This window comes from Ceratotherium simum, chromosome 30, assembly GCF_057802395.1.
Source record: "Ceratotherium simum simum isolate JZ-2026a chromosome 30, ASM5780239v1, whole genome shotgun sequence".
NCBI lineage: Eukaryota > Metazoa > Chordata > Mammalia > Perissodactyla > Rhinocerotidae > Ceratotherium > Ceratotherium simum.
Window position 1 is genome coordinate 10,572,107 of NC_141929.1, and position 20,394 is coordinate 10,592,500.

At 45.0% G+C, this 20,394-nt stretch overlaps 1 protein-coding gene across 5 annotated transcripts in view; it reads right to left on the reverse strand.

Moving 5' to 3' along the window:
- WWOX (WW domain containing oxidoreductase) overlaps positions 1–20,394 on the reverse strand; it is a 950,804-nt gene that overhangs the window by 489,703 nt on the left and 440,707 nt on the right. Inside the window, exon 9 of one of the 5 annotated variants that reach the window (XM_087419899.1) lies at positions 6,340–12,566. The exons of the other annotated variants lie outside the window; for them this stretch is intronic. Within the exon in view, the coding sequence (XP_087276025.1) occupies positions 12,519–12,566 (48 nt within the window). The 3' untranslated portion in view covers positions 6,340–12,518. Of the gene's footprint in view, positions 1–6,339; positions 12,567–20,394 lie in introns of those variants that run through there. 5 annotated transcript variants of the gene reach the window in all.

Consider the following 20,394-nt stretch of genomic DNA (forward strand, 5'->3'; position numbering starts at 1 on the left):
AGGCGAGTGGAGGGGAGCTCTGTCAGGTAATTAGTCTTCGTCTTTTGCTACTCAGGGTCCATCACTGTGCTAATCCATACATAAACCCAGGCATTCCCCGAGTCACCGGCAATCTGCAGGGCCGTTTAACTACCTCTTGCTCGGGTTCACCGAGAGCCGGGGCATCTGTGGGAAAACAGATGAAGGCTCCCTTTCACGTTTCCCTTCCTTCTACCTATTTAGGGGCTGCAGAATCAATGCAGCGATTTACATGTTCTCTTCCTGTTTGATCGAGTCTGCCGTTGATTAAGTAGAGCTTGGGGTGGGAAAGGGGATGGGGGAGGGGCTCCCACTCCAGCAGCTTTCTGACTTGCCAGTTTATTAATGAAAGAGGCACCAATATTGATAGCCCTGACACTACAAGCGCAGCAATTAAAGGGTATGTCCTTCCAGGCTTCTAATTAAAAAGGAGGCTTTTTCTACACAGGATCGTCCTATTGTCATATTTGCGTTCGATTCTGGCTTGGGTTGGGGGCTCCTCCGGCTTTTCCTTTAGGAAAATCTCCTGGGGGAACTTTAGACCTGAAAAAATAAACAACGGTGCAAAAAGCTTTGCTCTCTATGGAGGTCATTCCGAAATCCAAGGAAAAGAATGGTTTTTGGAGAAGGCACCTGTTCACACACCAGCCTGCCTCCCTCTATAGCTCCCCAAACAATTCTCCGGGCTTCCTGGTTTTCAAGCTTTTAACCCTGGAGGAACTGGGTGTGTGTGCGGCGGGTGGGGAAGGTGGTTAACAAAGTAGAGTCGCTACGTAACTTTCTGAGCACCTACTAAAGGACTTTACAGCCCCTAGCATAGTTCACCCTTAGAGCATTTCTGTGGGTGGCTTTCAGCGCTTCCATTTTACAGAGGAGAAAACTAATGCTCAGTTCAGAGAAGGTCTCCAGCTGGTGGTTCTTTCTGATCCAAAGTCATTCATTCCACTCCAGGTGTAGAACACTCAAAGCCTGTGGGGCCAGGCAGGTTGCATAAATGGTGAAACAGACTGATTGGGAACGTGGAATCCGGGAGCCCTCACTCCATCCTCAAGGGCAGCCCCCGCCTCACCCCTGGGCCTTCCTACCAACTCTGCTGCCAGAATTCTAGCCCAGGGCAGCTGGCCTTTGGTGGCACTCTGATACTTCAAGAGAAGTCAGAAATCTGGACTTTTAAGTGCACTATTCCTTAAATGGCATTAATTCATTTGTTAATGAAGCTCCTACTTGCAACTTCAGAGACACTCTCCACCTGCCTCCTTAGAATCATTAAGATCCATGTGTTTTCTCAATACAGTGTGCCTAGTATTTTTTTTTTTTTATTTCAAACCTCTTATCCAAATCAAAATGACCCAGCTTTGTTTGCCAGCTTTGCCTTGTCACTCTCCTATCTGGGTGGTCCTGCACTCTGAAATGATGTCAAATTTAAAATGGAAACAAACTGTGGCCTCGAAGTGCCTTCCTCCTAGTCCCCCCCCAGTGGACATCAGATCCTTGCTCTACCCTTTTAGCAGATCTCTCCCCTCACTCAGGCCACATCCAGAGAAACCAACCCAGTGCACCTGGAGTTTGGGTGGGGGCCTCTCCTCAACCCCACTTCTCCTGCCCAGTCCTCTTGAACCAACCCTGAGTTTACTCCCAGTTCAGTAATAAACTAACTATGTGACCTTGGAAACATTGTTTTCTCCTTCTGTGTGCTTCAGTTTTCTCATCTGCAAAATAAGAGGGTAATTCTGACCTCACAGGTTTGTCGTGAGGTTCCTCTGAGATAACGTAGGGGAAAGTTGGAGTACAGTGCCTGCCTCCTTGTAATGAGCCTACCAGGCTTAACGATGTGCACATCTTGAGATCCAAGGCCACCAAACTATGCAGGCTTGTGGCTCTGAGTTTCTTCCCCTAGTCTTATCCCCTTGCCCAAAACAGAACAATGATGACTGAGCACTGGACAGCAAGCTAGTCTTTCGGCCTCAGTTTTCCTCCCTCTAAAATGGGATTTCTATACCTCCCTCATAAGACTGCTGGGAGATTATAAGAGGAAAGCAGCTCTGACACATAGTAGAGGTCTGCAGGAAACCAAGCTCCCACTCCCAGCTCCCCAGAGGTATTAATTCTCTTGCTTTAGACTCATATCACTCAGATTTTATACTTCAAAGTTCTTTTTCCTTTTTCATGCTTAGGAGTAAAAAAAAAAAACAAAAACAAAAACTTGAATCTTCACAGGAGCTACAACTGTGAAATCTCCTAATCATTTCTCATTTTACTGTGAATTCCTAGAAATGACAACATCCCCTCCCAAACACGAGAGAGAGAGAGAGAGAAAAAGAGAGAGAAAGAGAGAGAGAGAGAGAGAGAGAGACTTGAAAATAGAAAAGCTCTAATGCTTTAATGTATTTTATTGGAATCAGAAGTGCTCTGTCTCGCCTCTGACCCCCTCCTGTCCCCTGCAGCCTGCTGCGGGGGGCACCGAGGAGAAGTCAGAAGCATTAGTCTGGTGTCAAGTAGCACTGCCTTCCACATTCTATGAGAGTCAATTGCAATTAACAGGGCCATTCAGAAAAGGCAGGTACAGTTCAGACAAACGGAGCAGAGACAGATCTTATCAGAACCCAAGGCCAAGAGGCTGGGCCTTTTGGATGCTCTTTGCACAGAAAAAAAAAACGGTGGTGGAGGAAGAGCTGGGTAGGGGAAGGAAAGCTGGACCAAGAGGAGGGGGGAGGACAGGGAATGACGAGAGCTAGGCAACTGAGGAGAGAGGTTTAAAACCAGAAATGCAGATGCCTAAGCCCACCCCTTGGGTTCAAATCCTTACTCTGCCCCTGGCTACTCGGGACACTCGGGCAAGTCACTACCCCTCCAGGCCTTGGTTTGCTTATCCGTAAAATGGGGAGAATAACAGTACCTTCCTGTTTTTTAAAACTGTCATGTGAAACAATGTTTGCACAGCGCTGAGGGTAGTGCCGGTTACGGGGCAGGTACTCTAAGAGAAGAGCTTGGCTTGGAGTGGGGAAGAGACACGGAGATCCAGGAGAGAAGGAGGTTCTTTGAGCAAGCATCCCAGGGCTGGGGGCAGTGGGGATCGAGCAGTGCACAGAGCAGGTGGCAGGTGGGAAGGGACTCCCTGTCCATCTGGTGGAACCGGCACGGGAACCTCTCTCCGACGCAGAGGAAGGAAAGGCCCTCCAAGGAGGTAAAGCCTTCCCCCTAAGAGGGTGGTTCACAGACGCTGATACCAACTCCTGGTATCCTGATGTCAGCTCCTACCAGCTGGGACGTGGGGACACACACACACTGTGGCAGGCCCTGGGCCAGGAGAATGTTACCCAGGCCAGAGGTCCCCACCCAGCCCTCCACTTTGACACCCACCCCCACCAAGGAGCTTAAATTTCCTTTCAAACAGAAGGGCTTGAGCATCCACTATGTGCTTAGCTCTGTGCCATTTATCAAGGGGCACCCAGAAAACCAACCTCTTCAGCCCCCTCTTCTTTGTTTCTTTGTTCTGAGAATGATGTCAGTGACTAAGGGAGTGTGAGGCAGTAGAAAGTTCTAGAAGGCCACTGACGAGTGACATGACCATGGACCAGATGCTCGGACCATTAAAGTCTCATCTGTAATGTGGGGGCAGGGATGCTTATCATCACTGGGTTCTTGGGAGCGTAAGTAGGAAATGTAAGAGGTGTGGCAGCCTTTCAGTGCGTGCTATTTCTTTTTTATTATCCAAGTTCCTTGGTGTGCTCTGGATGGACAGGCTAAGTAGCATGAACCATCAGTCAGTCTCAAACGGGCACATGCCCCTGTCTGGAACTGGGCAGACGAGGGGAACCAGTCCAAAGCACACCAGCCTCTTCAGCCAGATAAGGAATCCTCCCCAATGCACAGGCCCTCAGACTGGTTTCATGAATTCTTTAAATGATGGGGCTTATGTCGGCACCAGGAAGAAGTGATCTGAAGGAGCAGCCAAATTAACTGGAGGTTGAATACTTCCTGATCCTTTTCCAGAAACAAAAGCACAACTCCAGGGAAGGTGCGGAGAGTCCTCTCTATTTTTACTCTCCTAGCTAAGGCGCCTACTTTTGTTCGCACGCCTCGGTAATTGAGCACTTACCCGCTTAGAATTCCAGAAACTTGAGGCTGAAAAATCCATTAATTTAGATTTTTAAAAGTTCCCATGGAGCGAGAGAAAAGGGGGTCATTACTAGTAAGCAAAAGGCCAGAGAATGGTGGAGGAGAACAGTCAGTCGATTTTCCAGCAGGAAAATAATAATAATACACAGCAAAACCTCATTAAGTCAGTATCAGTTTATTCAAAAGAGCTTATTGTTTGCAGTAACTATTCCCCAGTCAACCGGATGCCTCTATTGTAATCTTCTTTAATGCCGAAAGTCTGATAATTAAATATATTAATATATCAGAGAGAGGCCAGATGTGGTTTATTCGAAGGCATGGGGTACTTTGCCGTGAGGTCTCTAAGGTGTCCAGCAGAGCAGTCAGTGCATAGTAGGTATTCAATAACCCTCGGCTTCCTTTCCCTGCATTTTGTATTATCAAAGCATTAATCTGGTCCATAACATGTCTAGTCCTTATCAATAATATGTTTCCATTTTAATATATTACCTTTTATTAAACTGGAGCCACAAACTCTTAATAGCAAGGGCCTGTCCAGGGCACTTTAATCACTGTTGGAGTGCAGATGCCTCTCCTAGGGAAACACGCGCAATGTTTGGCGGCCAGGATGGGGACCGTCCATCCACCTTCATGTTGGCAGAATGAGTTACGGGATTGTATTATCAATGCAATTAGGCCGGGCTCCCTCCACACTTCCACAGCAGAACTCTCGGCCCTTCTGTACAATAAGAGGCACTTTCCTCTGTGACCTGGTTTCTAAAGCATTTTTCCCCTAAAGTGGCCATCACTGATGCCTGCATGGAAAGGCCAACTTCTGAGTTTTGTGTGTGTCTGCCACTCACAGATTTTCCATCACGGACACCCAGGTCAAGGGCAAACTGATCCCTAGTGCTTTTCATGATGACGAAGATGCCAACAATGACAACAATGATGTTAATGACGATGATGCGGATGATGTTGATGGTGCTGGCTAAGTACTGAACACTTAATGTGTTAGTCTCTGTGAGACTGCTGTATAAGCATTTTCAGCATTTAATCCTCCCAACAACTCTCTGAGGAAGAGACTGTTAACACACTCAATTTTGTAGATGAAGAAACTGAGGCTTAGAGAGGACGAGTGGCTTACCCAAGGCTCACAGAAAATAAGTGGTCTACCCAGGACAATTCTAATTCTGCAAGTTACACAACACTAACCCTGTGTCTTAGTGTGCTCGGCTGCTATAACAAAATACCATATACTGGGTGGCTTAAACCACAGGCATTTTTTTCTCACAGTTCTGGAGGCTGGCAGTCCAAGATCAAGGTACCAGCAGATTCAGTGTCTGGGAGGGCTTTCTTCCAGGTTTGCAGATGGCCGCCTCAGGCTGCGTCCTCACAGGGCCATTCCTCAGTGCGTGAACACAGAGAGAGAGAGAGATCTCTATCTTCCTCTTCTTACAAAGGCATTGATCCCAACATGAGGGTCCCACTCTCATGACCTCATCTAAACCTAATTACCTCCCAAAGGCCCCATCTCCAAATAGTATCACATTGAGGGCAAGGGTTTCAACATATGAATTTTGGGGGGACAAAAACATTCAGTCCATAAGGCCATTTCAAGCAATTCTGTCTCCCCTCTGCTCTAGGCAAGAACAGCCCATCAGAACCCCTGCCCTTCCTCCCCGATGAGCTGTCTCAGACTCCCTCAATCAGGACCTAAGGCAGTGTGGCTAAGACCCAAGTCCACCTGCCATCCTCCCTCAGGCCTCCTGGGCAGTGGATTAAAGGGAGAGCCAGGCGTCCACCCAATGAGCAAAATACTTCAGGCTTAAATTGAAAGGGTCTCATACATCTAATTCTGGTAGACCCAAGCCAGATCCCAGCCAATCCTCAGTCAGATAACATTCCACTGCAGATACTGAGGGGAAAGAGCATGGTTTTCACACCAGACACATTGACATTTGAAATCTAACGACATTGGGCAAAGTTTCCTATCTGTACAGTGGGGAAGTCTGCACTGCAGGGATGCTGTGAGGATCAGATGAGGCATCGCAAGTGAAACCACGGCACAGGGTCTGGAATGCTGTAGAAGCTTTGTAAATATTTGTTTCTTTACAGGTTCATTCCTGCTCTGAGCCCTTTCTCCTCTTTGTTCACAAATTCAGCACTTACCCCAATCCCACCTAAACACACACACTTACCCCAATCCCACCTAAACACACACACACACACACACACACATACACACACACACACACACTGCAGCCTAGTACTGAACCTCTAAACCAATGGCCTTCAGCCTCGTTCCCACTGTATGATGATGACAGGTGGGGCCCATCCCCATCAGTTCTAAGTCCCTAGAACTTTAATGCTTCCACTTGCTCTCCCAATCAAAGAGCACTTTTCATGCATGAGTGAGTGGGTAAGGGAAAGAGGTATTATAAGGATGACTTAAACATCAGTCAAATAGATAAAAAACAGAAGCACGTCATTTCCAAACTTGGGTATTGTAACATCCATTTATAACAAGATACTAGTTATACACTAAACTAGCTGTCAGCTATCAGCTGACAACAATTCATGGGGTTCCTATTCCCCTGGGCACTTGTATTTTAACGTAAAGCTCTCAAAGACTTGAAAGAGTGAATCTCTAATGGCGGAAATGTTCTTCCAAATGTAAAGAAAGGTCTGTGGGGCAGAAGAATATGGCTGGATCTTCAACCTGCGCCTCCTCTGGGCTCAGGAACACTGGTAAGTGAGGTGATGCACATGTAATTCCCATGACTGTTAACTGGTCTGGAGGCTGTCTCTTTGGGTTCCCTAGGGGGTCAGACTACTAACAGTACACACGGTCCTTTGGGCAGCAGAGCTGGAATTGTTCTCAGCAAAGAGAAACCTGAAAGAAAAACAATCCTCTGCAGGACGGTTCTCCCCCTGCTCTCCTCGCTGACCTACATGCGCGTGGAAAGTGAAACGGGTCCCAGCCCCTTTGTGATGCACTCAGGAGCACAGTCCAGGTTGCACCGCACACCCCACGACCTGCCGAGCTCTCTTTATGAATCGTACATAAAGTGGAGAAGAAAAAGAGGCCTGCCAGCTCGACTTTGCACTTCACAGTGAAGCATAAAAGCGCGCAGGAGAGAACACAAGTTGCTTTCTTAGAGAAGCGGCCTTGCAGCCATCTGTTTATGAAAAGCAGGGGACCTTTGTAGTGGTGTCGTCGCTCAAGCCAGACGCCTGTCTGCTACGTCAGAGACCTGCACAATGAAAGGCTGGAAGCCCTTGTCACGGGGCGTGCTCTAGAGAACACAGGAAGGACCTCACCAAAGTTCCGAGTCGTGGTTCTGTCTTCAAGGCGTGCAGAACACACAGGCACTGTGCTGGTGCAGAGTTAGAAAGGGTGGGGATGGTGGGGAGAACGAAGGCTTGGGAATCTAAGGGCCCTGGGTTCAATCCCTGCTCGGTCCCTGATGAGCTGAGTGACCCCACAGGAGGCACTTAAGCTCTCCAAATCTCAATTTCTTCACTGTAAAAGGAGGATAATAGATGTTGGCTCTCTTCTCCCATGGCCCTTTCTTTCCCTTACACTCAGGGGGTCATTAGGCCAAAACATGGTCTAGTAAGCCGGTGTTTTAGACCATTCAGGCTGCTATAACAAAATACCACAGATTGGGTGGCTTATAAACAACAGAAATTTATTTCTCACAGTTCAGGAGGCTGGGAAGTCCCAGATCAAGGTGCCAGCATGGTGGGGTTCCAGTGAGGGTTCCTGGTGCACAGCTGGCATCTTCTCCCTGTGTCCTCACATGGTGTAGGGACTAAGGAGCTCTCTGGGGCCTGTTTTATAAGGCACTAATCTCACTCCAGAAAACTCCATCCTCATGAATTAAGTACCTCTCAAAGGCCCCACCTCCAAATACCATGGTCTTTGAGGGTTAGGATTTCAACATATGAATTTTGGGGGGCATATTCATTCGGACCATAGCAGTGTGGGAAGAGAGGGTCTTTCACTGGTATGCTAAGGGCATTGTAAGTGTTATATCAACACCTCCCTCATTTCCTCCTCCCTTGCTTAATTTTCTATGACCTTCTCCCCCTCCTTCCCACCCCAAAAAATAACCTCTTCAGCATAAGCAGTGGAAGAATCCAAAGAAAAAGACTTAAGGGTAGAGTGGCAGAACAGCTCAATAATGACTGCTAACACTCAGAGCATGCAAACCTACTATGGGCCCAGTACAATGTTAAGTGCTTTAGTGAATGATATCATTTATTCCTCACTTCCCTCCAAAAAATCGTAGTAAGAAGATACAGATATTAACTCTATTGTACAGAGAAGAAAACACAGCTTGGAAAGATGAAGTAACTTTGCAAGTTGTTGAAACTGATGATCCACGTGAGCCCTAAAGGATGAGAAAGAGTTCATTAACTAAAGCAGGAAGGGAAGACCACTCCAGACAGAGGCAATAGTCTGTGCAAAGGCCCTGTGACAGGAGCGGGGGAGGCTGGCAGGTTCCAGCGTGGGGTGAGAGTAGGCTGCAGAGATTGGCAGGGGCCTTGCAGGGTCTAGTAAGGATTTTGGTTTTTATCCCAAGGGATATGGAGAGCCAGTGGGGGGATTAAGCAGCAAGTGGCAAATAGGGTGGTGGCAAGATCAGATTTCTATTTTAGAGAAAGGCCTTTAGCTTCCACCTGAAGAAGGGATTTCAAGAGAGGCAAGGAGGGAAGCGAGATGCCAGTTAGAAATCTTACTGATGATGCTGCTATAAATGGCACTAACTCACAGATTCAGAACTCATTCTGCTCTGCTACCAAGCGTGCTACAGGAGGACAAAGGAAGGCCAGACCTCATCAGGGCTTTCTGTACCCCATCCCTTGTGGAGGGAAAAAAAAAATGACCCAAGTGAAAAATCTTCCTGTTTTAGAGTCTTTTAAATGGCATAAAAATCCCAAAGGGAAAAGTCCAGCATGGAAAAGCAAGCAGCAGTGCCTTTAGAAAAGTTTTAATTTTATTTTAACTTTGCGAAATCTACTTACATTCACATTTTGAAATATGTATGCACGATAAAACACTGCAGTTATGCTCTATTGGGTTAAAAATCCACTTTTTGGAATGGGTTCAAGGGAATACTTATACAAAAGACCTCAGAATGGAAAGTAATTTTGCAGATAAAATAGAATGGAAACATCCCCTAAATATGCCCCCGGCAAGATAAATGCACAATGAGGAGGGATCTGGAACTATCACTAATAAGAGGTTCAAAACAGCCAGTCTCTTAACCCCTTATGGTACCAGCTGGAAGGGAGGCGCTTGGCTAGTCCTCAGCATCAACATTCATACTTTTCCAAGGGTCTCTCCTCTTCCTTTCATAATTCAGTTGAAACCAAGAAATTGACTCCCAATTTAAAACAGTGAAATTCCATTCTAGCATGCTACTCACAAAGCATGGGGTGATCATGGTGTTTATTTTGCAAAGTTCCAGACAAAGAGAGCTAAAAAAAATTGCTGGAATAAATCCACCAACAAGCATTTCTGTGCTTATGCTATGTAATTATCCTTGTATGGGGAGGCATACAAAAAAGGAAGAAAATATGGTTCTTATCCTTAAGGAGCTGGCAATCCCGGTAGGAGGATGCTTCTCAGCTCCAAGGGTGTATCAGAATCGCCTTGGGAGCTTAACAGAAATGCAGATCCCTGGCACCCACACTGCCACCTAACTCCCGGACCAAGCATATTAGAGGGGCCACACAGGGAATGGGAATCTGTATTTTAAGCAAACAAAGGGGTTTCCAAAGGGGGCTGGGTTTCAGAACCACTGAACTGAAAAGAAAGAGAATCTTCAGGCAGCATTAACACCATAGGATCTGACAAGGAGAAGAGGCCTTAGCTCTTATCCAGCCACACCTTCTGCCTAAAAGGGTATCCCTTAGATGGAAGCGATGACAGATGGTCCAGCATCCAGCTTTTCCTTTTACATCTCCAACAAAGGGCCCAAATCCTCTGTGTGGATGTTCATTCCACTGTAGACAACATCCACTGCTCTTTGAAAAGCCTTCGAAAACCTGCAGCTTCTTGTATTTTCCTCAGGTTAAACACATTCCAGTTCATTCAACCCCATTCCTTATGCGCTGGCCCACATCACTCTTATTCTCCTAAGGACACATTCCAGTTTGTCATTAGTACTCCCATCAGGTGATACTCAAGACAGAAAACAAGATTCCAGACGTGGTTTGACTAATGCCACATCCAGAGGATTTTTGCCTCCCTTGATCTGGACGTTATTAACTGTTTATTAAACCTGTCTAAGGGAACATCACTCTTGTCAAAGCCCACCACGTCTGAAATCACAATATACTCTATTTTGTACCTTTTATCTGTCCAGTAACCTTTTTGAAAGTGAAACAGAGTTAACAGAAATGCCACTCATGTTCTTCCTTAGTGGTCCCCACTTTCTTTCCTAAAAATTCAGAAGTTATGTATTTAATTATTTGTTCCAGAATTTTCACAGGAATTAGCACCAAAGTTATTTCTTTCTTGTCCCTGTTAACTGTTCTTCTCTCCTCAACCCTCACCTCACAGTCATTCTTCTTTCCTTTTATGAGGCCAGTTTTGCCTCTTTCTTCGTATTTTTGTTCTTTTCTCTGTGTCTTTACCACGATTTCCAACAGAACACCTGAGGTCTCATTGGTGACTTCTTTTTGGCTTCCTGAGCCATTACTCAAAGACTCGTAGTATCATGGAATTTCAGGATTTGAAGAGGCCTTGGAGACCAGCCAAGGCAAACCCCTCATTATGAAGGTGAAGAAACTAGGGCATAGAGAGGACATAGGTCAAACTAAGATGCCCAAGTTGGGGACCGAGCCAGCATTAGGATTCAGGTTTTCTCCCTGGCTGAGTATTTTTGACAGCCTGCTTCGTTTGGGACTTGGAGACCTGGTGGTGTGGCCAAGCAGGTTGTAAGCTTCATCCCCTGGGGTAGGTACGGTGGCAAACACACTAAGAAAGAGAGCGGCCTGTAAGGTCCCTAAATCATGTAGAGTAAATGTTCAATGAGAGAGAGAACTCATCCACACTCCTCACTGTTCTAATGTGACTTTTATAAAAGCAGAAAAAACGCCACTGAGATACCCGAAATCACAGTAGCACGCTGTCCTTTGTGTATGTATGTGGGATGGGAGGAGGGAGAAAGAGGGACAAAAGCAAAACAAAAAAGGAAATGAAAAGAAAAATAAAAACCCACTTTACAATGATGGCGCTATGTCAAAAGGACACAGGAGACAACTGAAAGTGCTCCTGATGTCCAAATCTTGAACAATTTGAGCAACAAAATAAATACAGTAGTAGTGGATTATACCCCAAAGTAGAAAATCAATATCCGTGAGCCCACACTGATACAAATAAACGACTGAATAAATAAATAAGTGGGGGAAAAGAGGCAAATCTCCCATGCGGAAGAATTCTAAATAGTTTATGTAGATACTCTGCCCACAAGGAGTGAGAGCATAAATCCCTACTCCGTAAGTGTGGGCCGCACACAGCAACTTCCCTCCAAGAGACCAGCATGGGATGGATGGGAAAAGAGTAACTGTACAGTGCAGACACTTGACAAATGCTACCTCAGCCAGTGAAGAAGGTCAACATCAACAGAGATAAGTGCTGTTGATAGCATGTGACCTTGATACAAGGTGATGCGAACAGCACTCTACCTCTGTGCTCTCTCCCGCACAACCCATAACCCCACTCTAATTATGAAAAAAAGTGAGACAAATTCCAATATTGGGGCATCCGACATAATCCCTGAACAGTACTCCTCAAAACTGTCAACGTCATCAACAACAAGGAAAGTCTGAGAAACTGTCACCGCCCAGAGAAACCTAAGGAGACATGAGGACTAAATGCAATGTGGTATCCTGGATGGGATTCTGGAATAATAATAATATATTAATATTGGTTCTTTAATTCTAATAAATGTACCAAATGATGTAAGATGTTAATAATAGGAGAAACTGGGTGTGAGGTATATGGGAACTCTGTACTATTGTCTCAGTTTTTGTGTAAATCTACAACTGATCAAAAACGTAATGTCTATTTAAAAAATAAAATAAATATATATGCTAAATGAAATGAAAGAATAGTATACGGAAAGGCATATGACATTCTAGAAGTGGGTTGGGAGTTGTCTGGGTAGAGAGTTCTGGGGTCCCAGTTACCCTTAAAGGGGACACGCAAGGCTTGTGGACAGGCCCCAGGGATTCCTCTCCTGGGCGGAGAGGCACAGCTAGAAGGGAGCCATGGACGGGCGCAGAGTGTGGGGCCCAGGACAGGGATCCTGGTTCCCATAAAGCGGAGTTGTCAGTGGCTCCATCAGCATGATTCGTGATGTTCTCCAAAAATGCTTAATAGCTCAGAGTGGGAACCCAGACTTCAGGCCACACCGCACACTACTTGGGATCTGCAACACATAAGGGACAACAATCAAAGTGGGTGGGAGGTATCCTAGGATGTCAGCAAGAACAGCTCCTCCCAGAGACAGGCTCCTGGTCCAGCGATAGAGCAGGACTCTAGGCAGGCCAGGCCACTGGCAGGCTTTGCATGGGGCCATGATGTTCCCACCGCTTAGGCTCAATGAAAAAGGCTTTGTGCGCATGCCCCAGAGGTGAGCGCCACCTTGCATAACCATGCTAGCATACAAAACGGTGCTCATACCATCCTGCTCCTTTAGGCGAATGAATTCAAGACAGAAATTGTACAGGGAATATTTCTGTCTTGTTTGCCATTGTGGCTTTCTGCAGTAAATAATTTCCAGTCAGGGTGCTAGAGAATTCCAAATGATAGACATATTATGTTCATGAAAGACAACTTTAAGAAAAATCTTTCTGCAATAAAAGTGAGGGATTTTTCCCCCCTTCTTGGCATCCTAGCTTGCCATAGAAATGAGTGATTTTCTGAATTTCTGCCAAGTTAGATGGTTCAGCATGCTATTAGATTAGTCTGTTTATACAGAAACAGCCAAAAATAGGAAACACACAGAAGCTATTAAAGATATTGTCCTGGGAGGGAAAGATTTGAATGGTTTTCTTACTGCAAGTGGGAAATAAGATATGAGTCAGTATTAATGTGATAAAGAAGTTAATGCGTTCTAAAGCAAACCGTTGGTTTCTTCATCTTGTTTCAGAGGTGACAGTAAAAGGAACATAGAGACAATTATTTCGGGTTGGGTGAGTATGGAAGGTAGCAAACACTTCGCACAGTCCGATTGGGCCTGCCAGTTAGAAATACATCCCTTTTAGAAAATAATGCTGGGGCACTCAGGGAGTTTTCAAAGGGAAAGATGGTTCTAGGCCAAAAAAAAAGGAAAAAAACAGATTAAATAAATATATAAATAAAACAAGGTTTCAGAAATTCACAAGTGAAATTCCAATTTCACTTCTGCCCTTGGGTTGCTCTGTAAACTAATGGAAATCATATGACCTCTTAGGTCAATGCGATTCAACACAGAGGACTTATATTGAGTTCTACCTGCGAGATGCTGTGGACTCCTACGTTCCTCATCTATAAAGTGGATGGTGTGACCTATACCTTGAAGTCACCTTGTTTCTCCTCAGTAAGTCACAAGATGACCTACGGAGGGAAGGCTGTGCCACATTCTGGCCACGTGAGCTGGTCCTGACAACATTTTATGACACACAACATGTGACTTTGTAAGTAGAAGTGTATCTAAATGCTCATATGAAGCTGGTGCTATATATTATTTTCCTCGTAGTTCATAGTTGAAAATCTTATGAAATTTCTTATAAAATACATATTTCTTATGGGGTCATCATCTTTCTAGCTGTCCTCTGAGGCCTAGGGAGTAACTTAGAACCTGCTGTACAACAGAATATTAAAGAGAGGTAAAGTCTCTACTAGCCAGAATGTATCTGTTTTCTATTGCTGTGTAACAAATTACCACAAATTTAGTGGCTGAAAACAACACACATTTATTATCTTACAGTTTCCATGGGTCATGAATGTGGGCATGGCTTAGCTGGGTTCTCTACTTCAAACTCTCACCCGCTAAAATCCAGGTATCATTTGGGCTGTGGGGTCATCAGAGGCTTTGCTGGGGAAGGTCAATCACCTTCAAGCTCCTTCAGGTTGTTGGCAGAATTTATCCCTTTGAGGTGGAAGGAGCAATAGCCCTGTTTTCTTCCTGTCTACTTTGGGCTGCTCTCAGCCCCTAGAAGCCGCCTGAAGTTCTTCGCCGCATGGCCCTCTTCATGGACCCTATCACAACATGGCAGCTTACTTCTTTAAAGCCATAAACGGAGACTGTCTTTGAATTCAGTTCCTCTTTTAAGGAACTGACTAAGTCAGTTTCATCTGACTAAGTCAGGCCCACCCAGAATGATCTCTCTTCTGATTAACTTAAAATCAACTGATTTGGGGCCTTAATTATATCTGCAAAATCTCTTCACTTTGCAATGTAATGTAGCCTCATCAAGGAAGTGACATCCCATCATCTTTTTCATATTCTATTTGTTAGAAGCAAGTCACAGGTCCCACCCACACTCAAGGGGAGGGGACCACACCAGGGTGTGGACACCAGGAGGTGGGAAATCACTGGGCCCACCTCAGGACCCACCTGCCAAAGAGAGGAAGAAAACACAGGGGTTCACTTCCAAAGAAAGTTTCAGCACCATAGGGTCAGAATTACTTCACCTGTGAGCGTGAGCTTAGAACCTTGGTGCAGAAGGACAGAAGAATAGAGAGGAAACAAGACAGAACCCCATATTTCTTCTAAATAATCATATCATTTCAAGGTCTTCCTAGAATTACCTGCCCAGGTATTATGTAAAAAAATACAGTCATACTTAAAATACACAGTTAAAACTTCAGCGGCTGACAACTGGGCTAGCAAATCTCTCCTTCAACCAGCCTAACAATGAACTTGGACCTCCAGGAGCATGAAAGCAGCAAGAAAAGCCAAGACAGGTTCAAAGTCTAGTTGTCTGAAAGATCAGAACAACGCAAGGTTCAAGGAGGATAGTGAATGATCGAATGTTATACGCTGGCTAATAAAAGCCAAGTTCTGGGGCCACCAGATACAAAACAAATCGGAATGTGTCTAGATAGAAGAGGAAATGAAGCTGAAAGAAAAAAAGAATAAGCAAGGTCAAGAGGGAAAGAAATCAGTCAACAGGAGAGAGACGGAAGGGGTGAGGTGGAGGAGACGAGAGAAAGGAGAAGAGGGGGAAATGAAGCCAATTGCATACAAGGAGGAATTGGGTGGTGGTGGGGTGGGGTCAGGAGTGGGCACGAGCAGATGTAACCGTCAGTTAACTGGAAAGTTCAGTTAACCAGAATGATATGCCCGTTAAGTAAAATTCCACTGAGCTATGCAGCCCTGTTCTGGCCATTAACTTTAATGTTTTTCAGAACCCCGGCACTTTCACAGGTGTGAGTTAAAACCATCTGGTTTCTGTGCTCTAGCCTGCCTATTAAAACCCCACATCTTCAAAGGTAAATTGTGGATGGAGGGAGGAGAAGAGACAGGAGGTAAAAGACTTTACCATGTGCTTTATCTTCACCAGAAGGAGCATTTGAACAACCTTTGAATGGGATTATTTTATTTTGAAATCATCACGTAAAAAAATAAACGGTGGTGAGATGCTTTAATATACAGAAACACAACCTGGGCAAATAAATTGCTCAAAAACAAAATCCCAACCAAATAAATGGATTGTGTGGCAACCCAGACATGATCAATGAAAGAAGAAATAAACTGAGGGGGAAATCCATAACCAAAAATATGTCTTTACAGTAGTGATGTTTACAAATTTGATACATTTGCAAGTAGAGCTCACTAAAGATTATTTCTATGCAAATATGCATTTTGCCAACCCAAGAGCGTGCAAAGAAAAAATCCTAAATATATTTCTTGAAAATCAATTCTTGTGTAGTACATCAAGAAGCAGGAAGTACATAGATAAATATTAAAATACTGTGCCAAGGGAACTTCTCAAAGGACAAGAGTCCTGAATACAGGTGACAGGGGACAAGAAACTGCCCCACACTGCCCAATGTGTGGTGTCTAGTCCTGACAGGATGTTTGGCAAAGGTACCTCTGCCATGGATGCAGCCACTTCCTCCCTTCCGGGGACACAGCTTGAGCCTGAAAGTCCCAAGCTCCCTGGTTCCTTCCAGATGATACACAAAGTTCTCTACAAGGCTGCAAGCAGCAAAGCTGAAAAACACACAGCACCCTGATTGACTGAAGGTGCTCCCCAGGGATTCCAAATCCAGGCAATCAACAGGGTCTTAGCAGAAAGCCCGGGCCAGTCCCTGTTAACACCTTCATAACCATCCCTCCTCAGTACCCAACGAGAAGAGCCTGATGTTTTCTAGTTAGGCCAGTTCCTTCCATTTCACATTCCAGAAAGCGAAAGGTATCATATTCTTTATCTGTCCTTTTCATTATTAGCTAATAAGTGTACCGTCTTGATCAGCTGTTTGTCTAATACTGTCTGAGGTATTCCACATTCATTATTAATTAGAGATTTCTCCCCCCATTTGACAGAAGAGGAAGCTGAGGTGAGAGATTAATCTGCCTTTTTGGTGTCCCCTGGTAAATGAGGAGCAGAGCTCGGTCTAAAGGAATCCTCACAAAGGTAAGGCTTTTCTACTGTAACCATTGTCTCTCTTTGCTTTTCTATTGACAAAATGAATCACATAACTGAGGTTAGAAATCGCACAGCAACAGTGGCTGGAAGGGGACATGAGAGGGTGGCTGAGGTCCTGGAATTATCCTGTCTATTAACGTGGGTGCTGGTTACTCATGTGTGTCAGTGTGTGCAAATTCATTATGGTATACACATACAGTGTGTAACCTTTTCTGCTTTAATACACATAGAGTGTATACCCTTTTCTGCTTATATTATACTTACATAAAAAGTTGAGGAAACTTTGCCCTGCAATGATAGGCTAGATAAGGTCTCTGAGCCTGCAGCAACACTGAGGGCTGTGCATTTCTCTAACTCCAGGCCTCTTACTTGGGGAAGATCCATGCTGGGCACATCCAAGGCACCAGTGAAAAGCTAGTCAGCTGAATGTTGGATCCCGGACCAACACATGTGACAGGAAGGCGACTCCAGGCTTTCTTCTCTCCCTCTCAGTGCTATCTTGGGGGCAGGGGGCTCTCTCATGAGTCATACATATTACAAAGATTAAAGCAATTCTGGGTTTGTTCCCCAGACTAAACACTGATTCCATTTGAGAAGAGGTCTGTTATGGGCTGAATTGCATTCCCTCAAAAATTCATGTTGAAGCCCTAACCCCCAGTACCTGAGAATGTGACTGTATTTGGAGACAGGACCTTTAAAGAGACAATTAAGGTAAAATGAGGACATTAGAGTGGGCTCTAATCCAATATGATTTCTGTCCTAATAAGAAGAGGAGATTAGGACAGAGACACACAAAGAGGGAAGACCATGTGAGGACAGGGAGAGAAGATGGCCATCTATAAGCCAAGGAGAGAGGCCTCAGAAGAAACCAAAACAGTTAACACCTTGATCTTGGGCTTCCAGCCTGCAGAAGTGGGAGAAAGTAAATTTCTGTTGTTTAAGGCACCCAGTCTGTGGTACTTTGTTATGGCAGCCCTGGGAAACTAATACAAGGTCCAAAACGAGAACTTCCAATACTTGCCCATTTGAGATGGAAAGTCTAAGAGCAAGGGTTTGGAGTCAGGCATGGGGAATTGAGTCCCTGCCCTGGACTGTGGCCTTGGGTGAGTCATTTCATGCTTCCATCATAGGCAAAACGTGGATAGTCACAACCTCACAGGCTTGTCATGAAAATTTAATTAGATAACGCATGAGTGGTGCTGAACACAATTCTGGCTCATCGTAGGGGTTCAATAAATATTAGTTGTTAATGTTGTTGTTGATATGATAATGATAAAACAAAGATTAAAAAAAACTTTCTGACTCACAGTTTGTTATAACGATGAACACTGTGCAAATGAAAAGGTGTGACACAAAGGTCAATTAATATTTTGATTGACAGAAATGTGGAAATATAGCAGAGCAGCTTCATTCCACCATTCAAACAAACATTTCCTGAGTTCCTGAAATATGGGAGGCACTTTGCTAATGGGCCAATGGACATGGAGCCCACGGTGACACAGAGGGCCCAGGGCGTGCACATGTTTGTCCTGGAATCCGGCGGGATGGGGTAGGACCCATGGGGGCAAGTGCCAGGGAAGCAGGAGGCGTGGGCAGGGAACTCACTTCCAGCTTGGGGTTGGAGGACACATTTTAGGAATGCTTGCCTGTTGGCCTCCCAACATACAGGGCAGAACCCCTGAGAAAGAACCCAGGCTTCTTCATGTGGCTGCTCACGTGCGCCACCTGTGTTCACGTTGAGTCACTGCACTGAGCGCAGTGAATAACCAGATCAATCCCAAGCAGTAATTGGGCCACTTGGCAAAGCCACAAGTCTGACCACTTTTTTAAACTGAAATTGACCAGTCAACTTGGAGAACTGAACAAAACGACCAGACTATTTATCTGGCAGTGTACACGCTAAAAAGGCCTGGCAAGGCTACTCAGATCATCACACTGGGTTTTCTCAGAAGGTGTCCACTATCTTAAATTTGTCCTTTGTTAAAACAAAACAAACATTAAATAACATCCTACTTGCCTATATAATTAAATTTTTTTTTAAAAAGCTCATTGTGAGTGAGTGCACATACCTACACAGGCATGCATACACACACACCCAGAGAAAGCAGAGAACAATATCTTTGGAGGCCATGGGGGCCAACGAGACATAGGGCAGAGAATTCTAAATGGGGAGAGGGAGAAGGAGACTAACTAATATTATTTTCTGGAAGATTGCCCAGTTGATTTCGTAAGACAGCATTTTCTCCCTCCCTTCCTCAGTTCCTTTCAATATGTATTTTTGAGCCCACTATGCACCAAGCCCTGGGACATGGAAAAGAGAGCAAACGCAGCCATGACCCAGAGGAAGGGGTCTGTAGCAGAGCCTGGGGCTTCAGATCTCTCATTAGCACCTTCTAGAGTGACTATGCACTATCAAACAACCGGCATGGTACACAGAAAATGTAGAGTTTGTAATCATGTTTCCACAATGTCATAACTTAGCCCACAATCTTCCAAAGATAGTGGAACTCCTAATACACAAATTTAAATAAAAATCTAAAACTTACAAAAATTATTTTACAACTAGAATCACACAAAAGAGTCCCCAAACTCAGAACATGCTATTTCTGAATTGTCGATAGATTAGTCTCACCTTCTAGTAAGATCAGGGTCAAACTGTTTACAATACTCAGCCCAGAGCAAGGGATTATTAAATACCTGTTGACTGATGAAACTAAGCATCACAAAGAGCCATGGAAAAGAAAAAGCTAAGAATGCATTTAAAAGGCCACTATGCCACTATTTCTGGTACATAAAACACTGCAAGGTAGAGCCTGCTGTTGGTACCCCAACCCCTGCCTCACTCAGCCTCAGTATCAAGGAGGGGGAGTCCTCGGAACTGGACTAAAGTAGAGGGGGGATTCCTTTACTTTATCTGCTGTGTGCCTCTGCCCCCTTTGGCACAAAGACCCAAAAGCTTTCCTGAAGTCAAGAGATTGGCACGGACAGGTGTCGGGTCAGCTCCCCAGGGTCAGCTTCCAGAAGGATGTGGAAGCACACCCAGCAGGACACACAACAATTTATGGTTCTCTGCTGGCTTGGAGGGCCTGCCACCTCCACCCCTGCCAGGGTACAGTGGATGCCTCAGGGCCCCAGCCTGAAACGCAGCAATCGGGACTAAAGCAAAAGGTGTGTGGAAGATACAATAAGCATGATTCTACTAATAATAAAAGAGCGCACATATAAATAAAGCATCCCGTTCTGCTCCATTCCTGCTGCTGTGTGCATCTACCCACAATGTCAAAGCTGGAAAGGATTCTATGAAACCCAAAAGGCTCTGAACACGGAAGGTTCTTTTGATAACCATTTGGTAGCAAAAGCTGTCTAGAGCTGACTCTAAGTTATTTATCTTACTGAGTGTGAATGTCCATTCACTTTGATGCAGAGATATTCATGTGTTTAATTACAAGGTGCTGCCCCCAGGGGTATTACATCATACAAGGTTCAGCAAACTTTCTAAAGGGCCAGACAGTAAATATTTTAGGCTTTGTAGGCATATGGCTGTTGTCGTGACTACTTGGCTCTGCTACTGCTGCTGAAAGCAGCCATGGACAACAGTAAACAAGCGGGCCTAGCTGT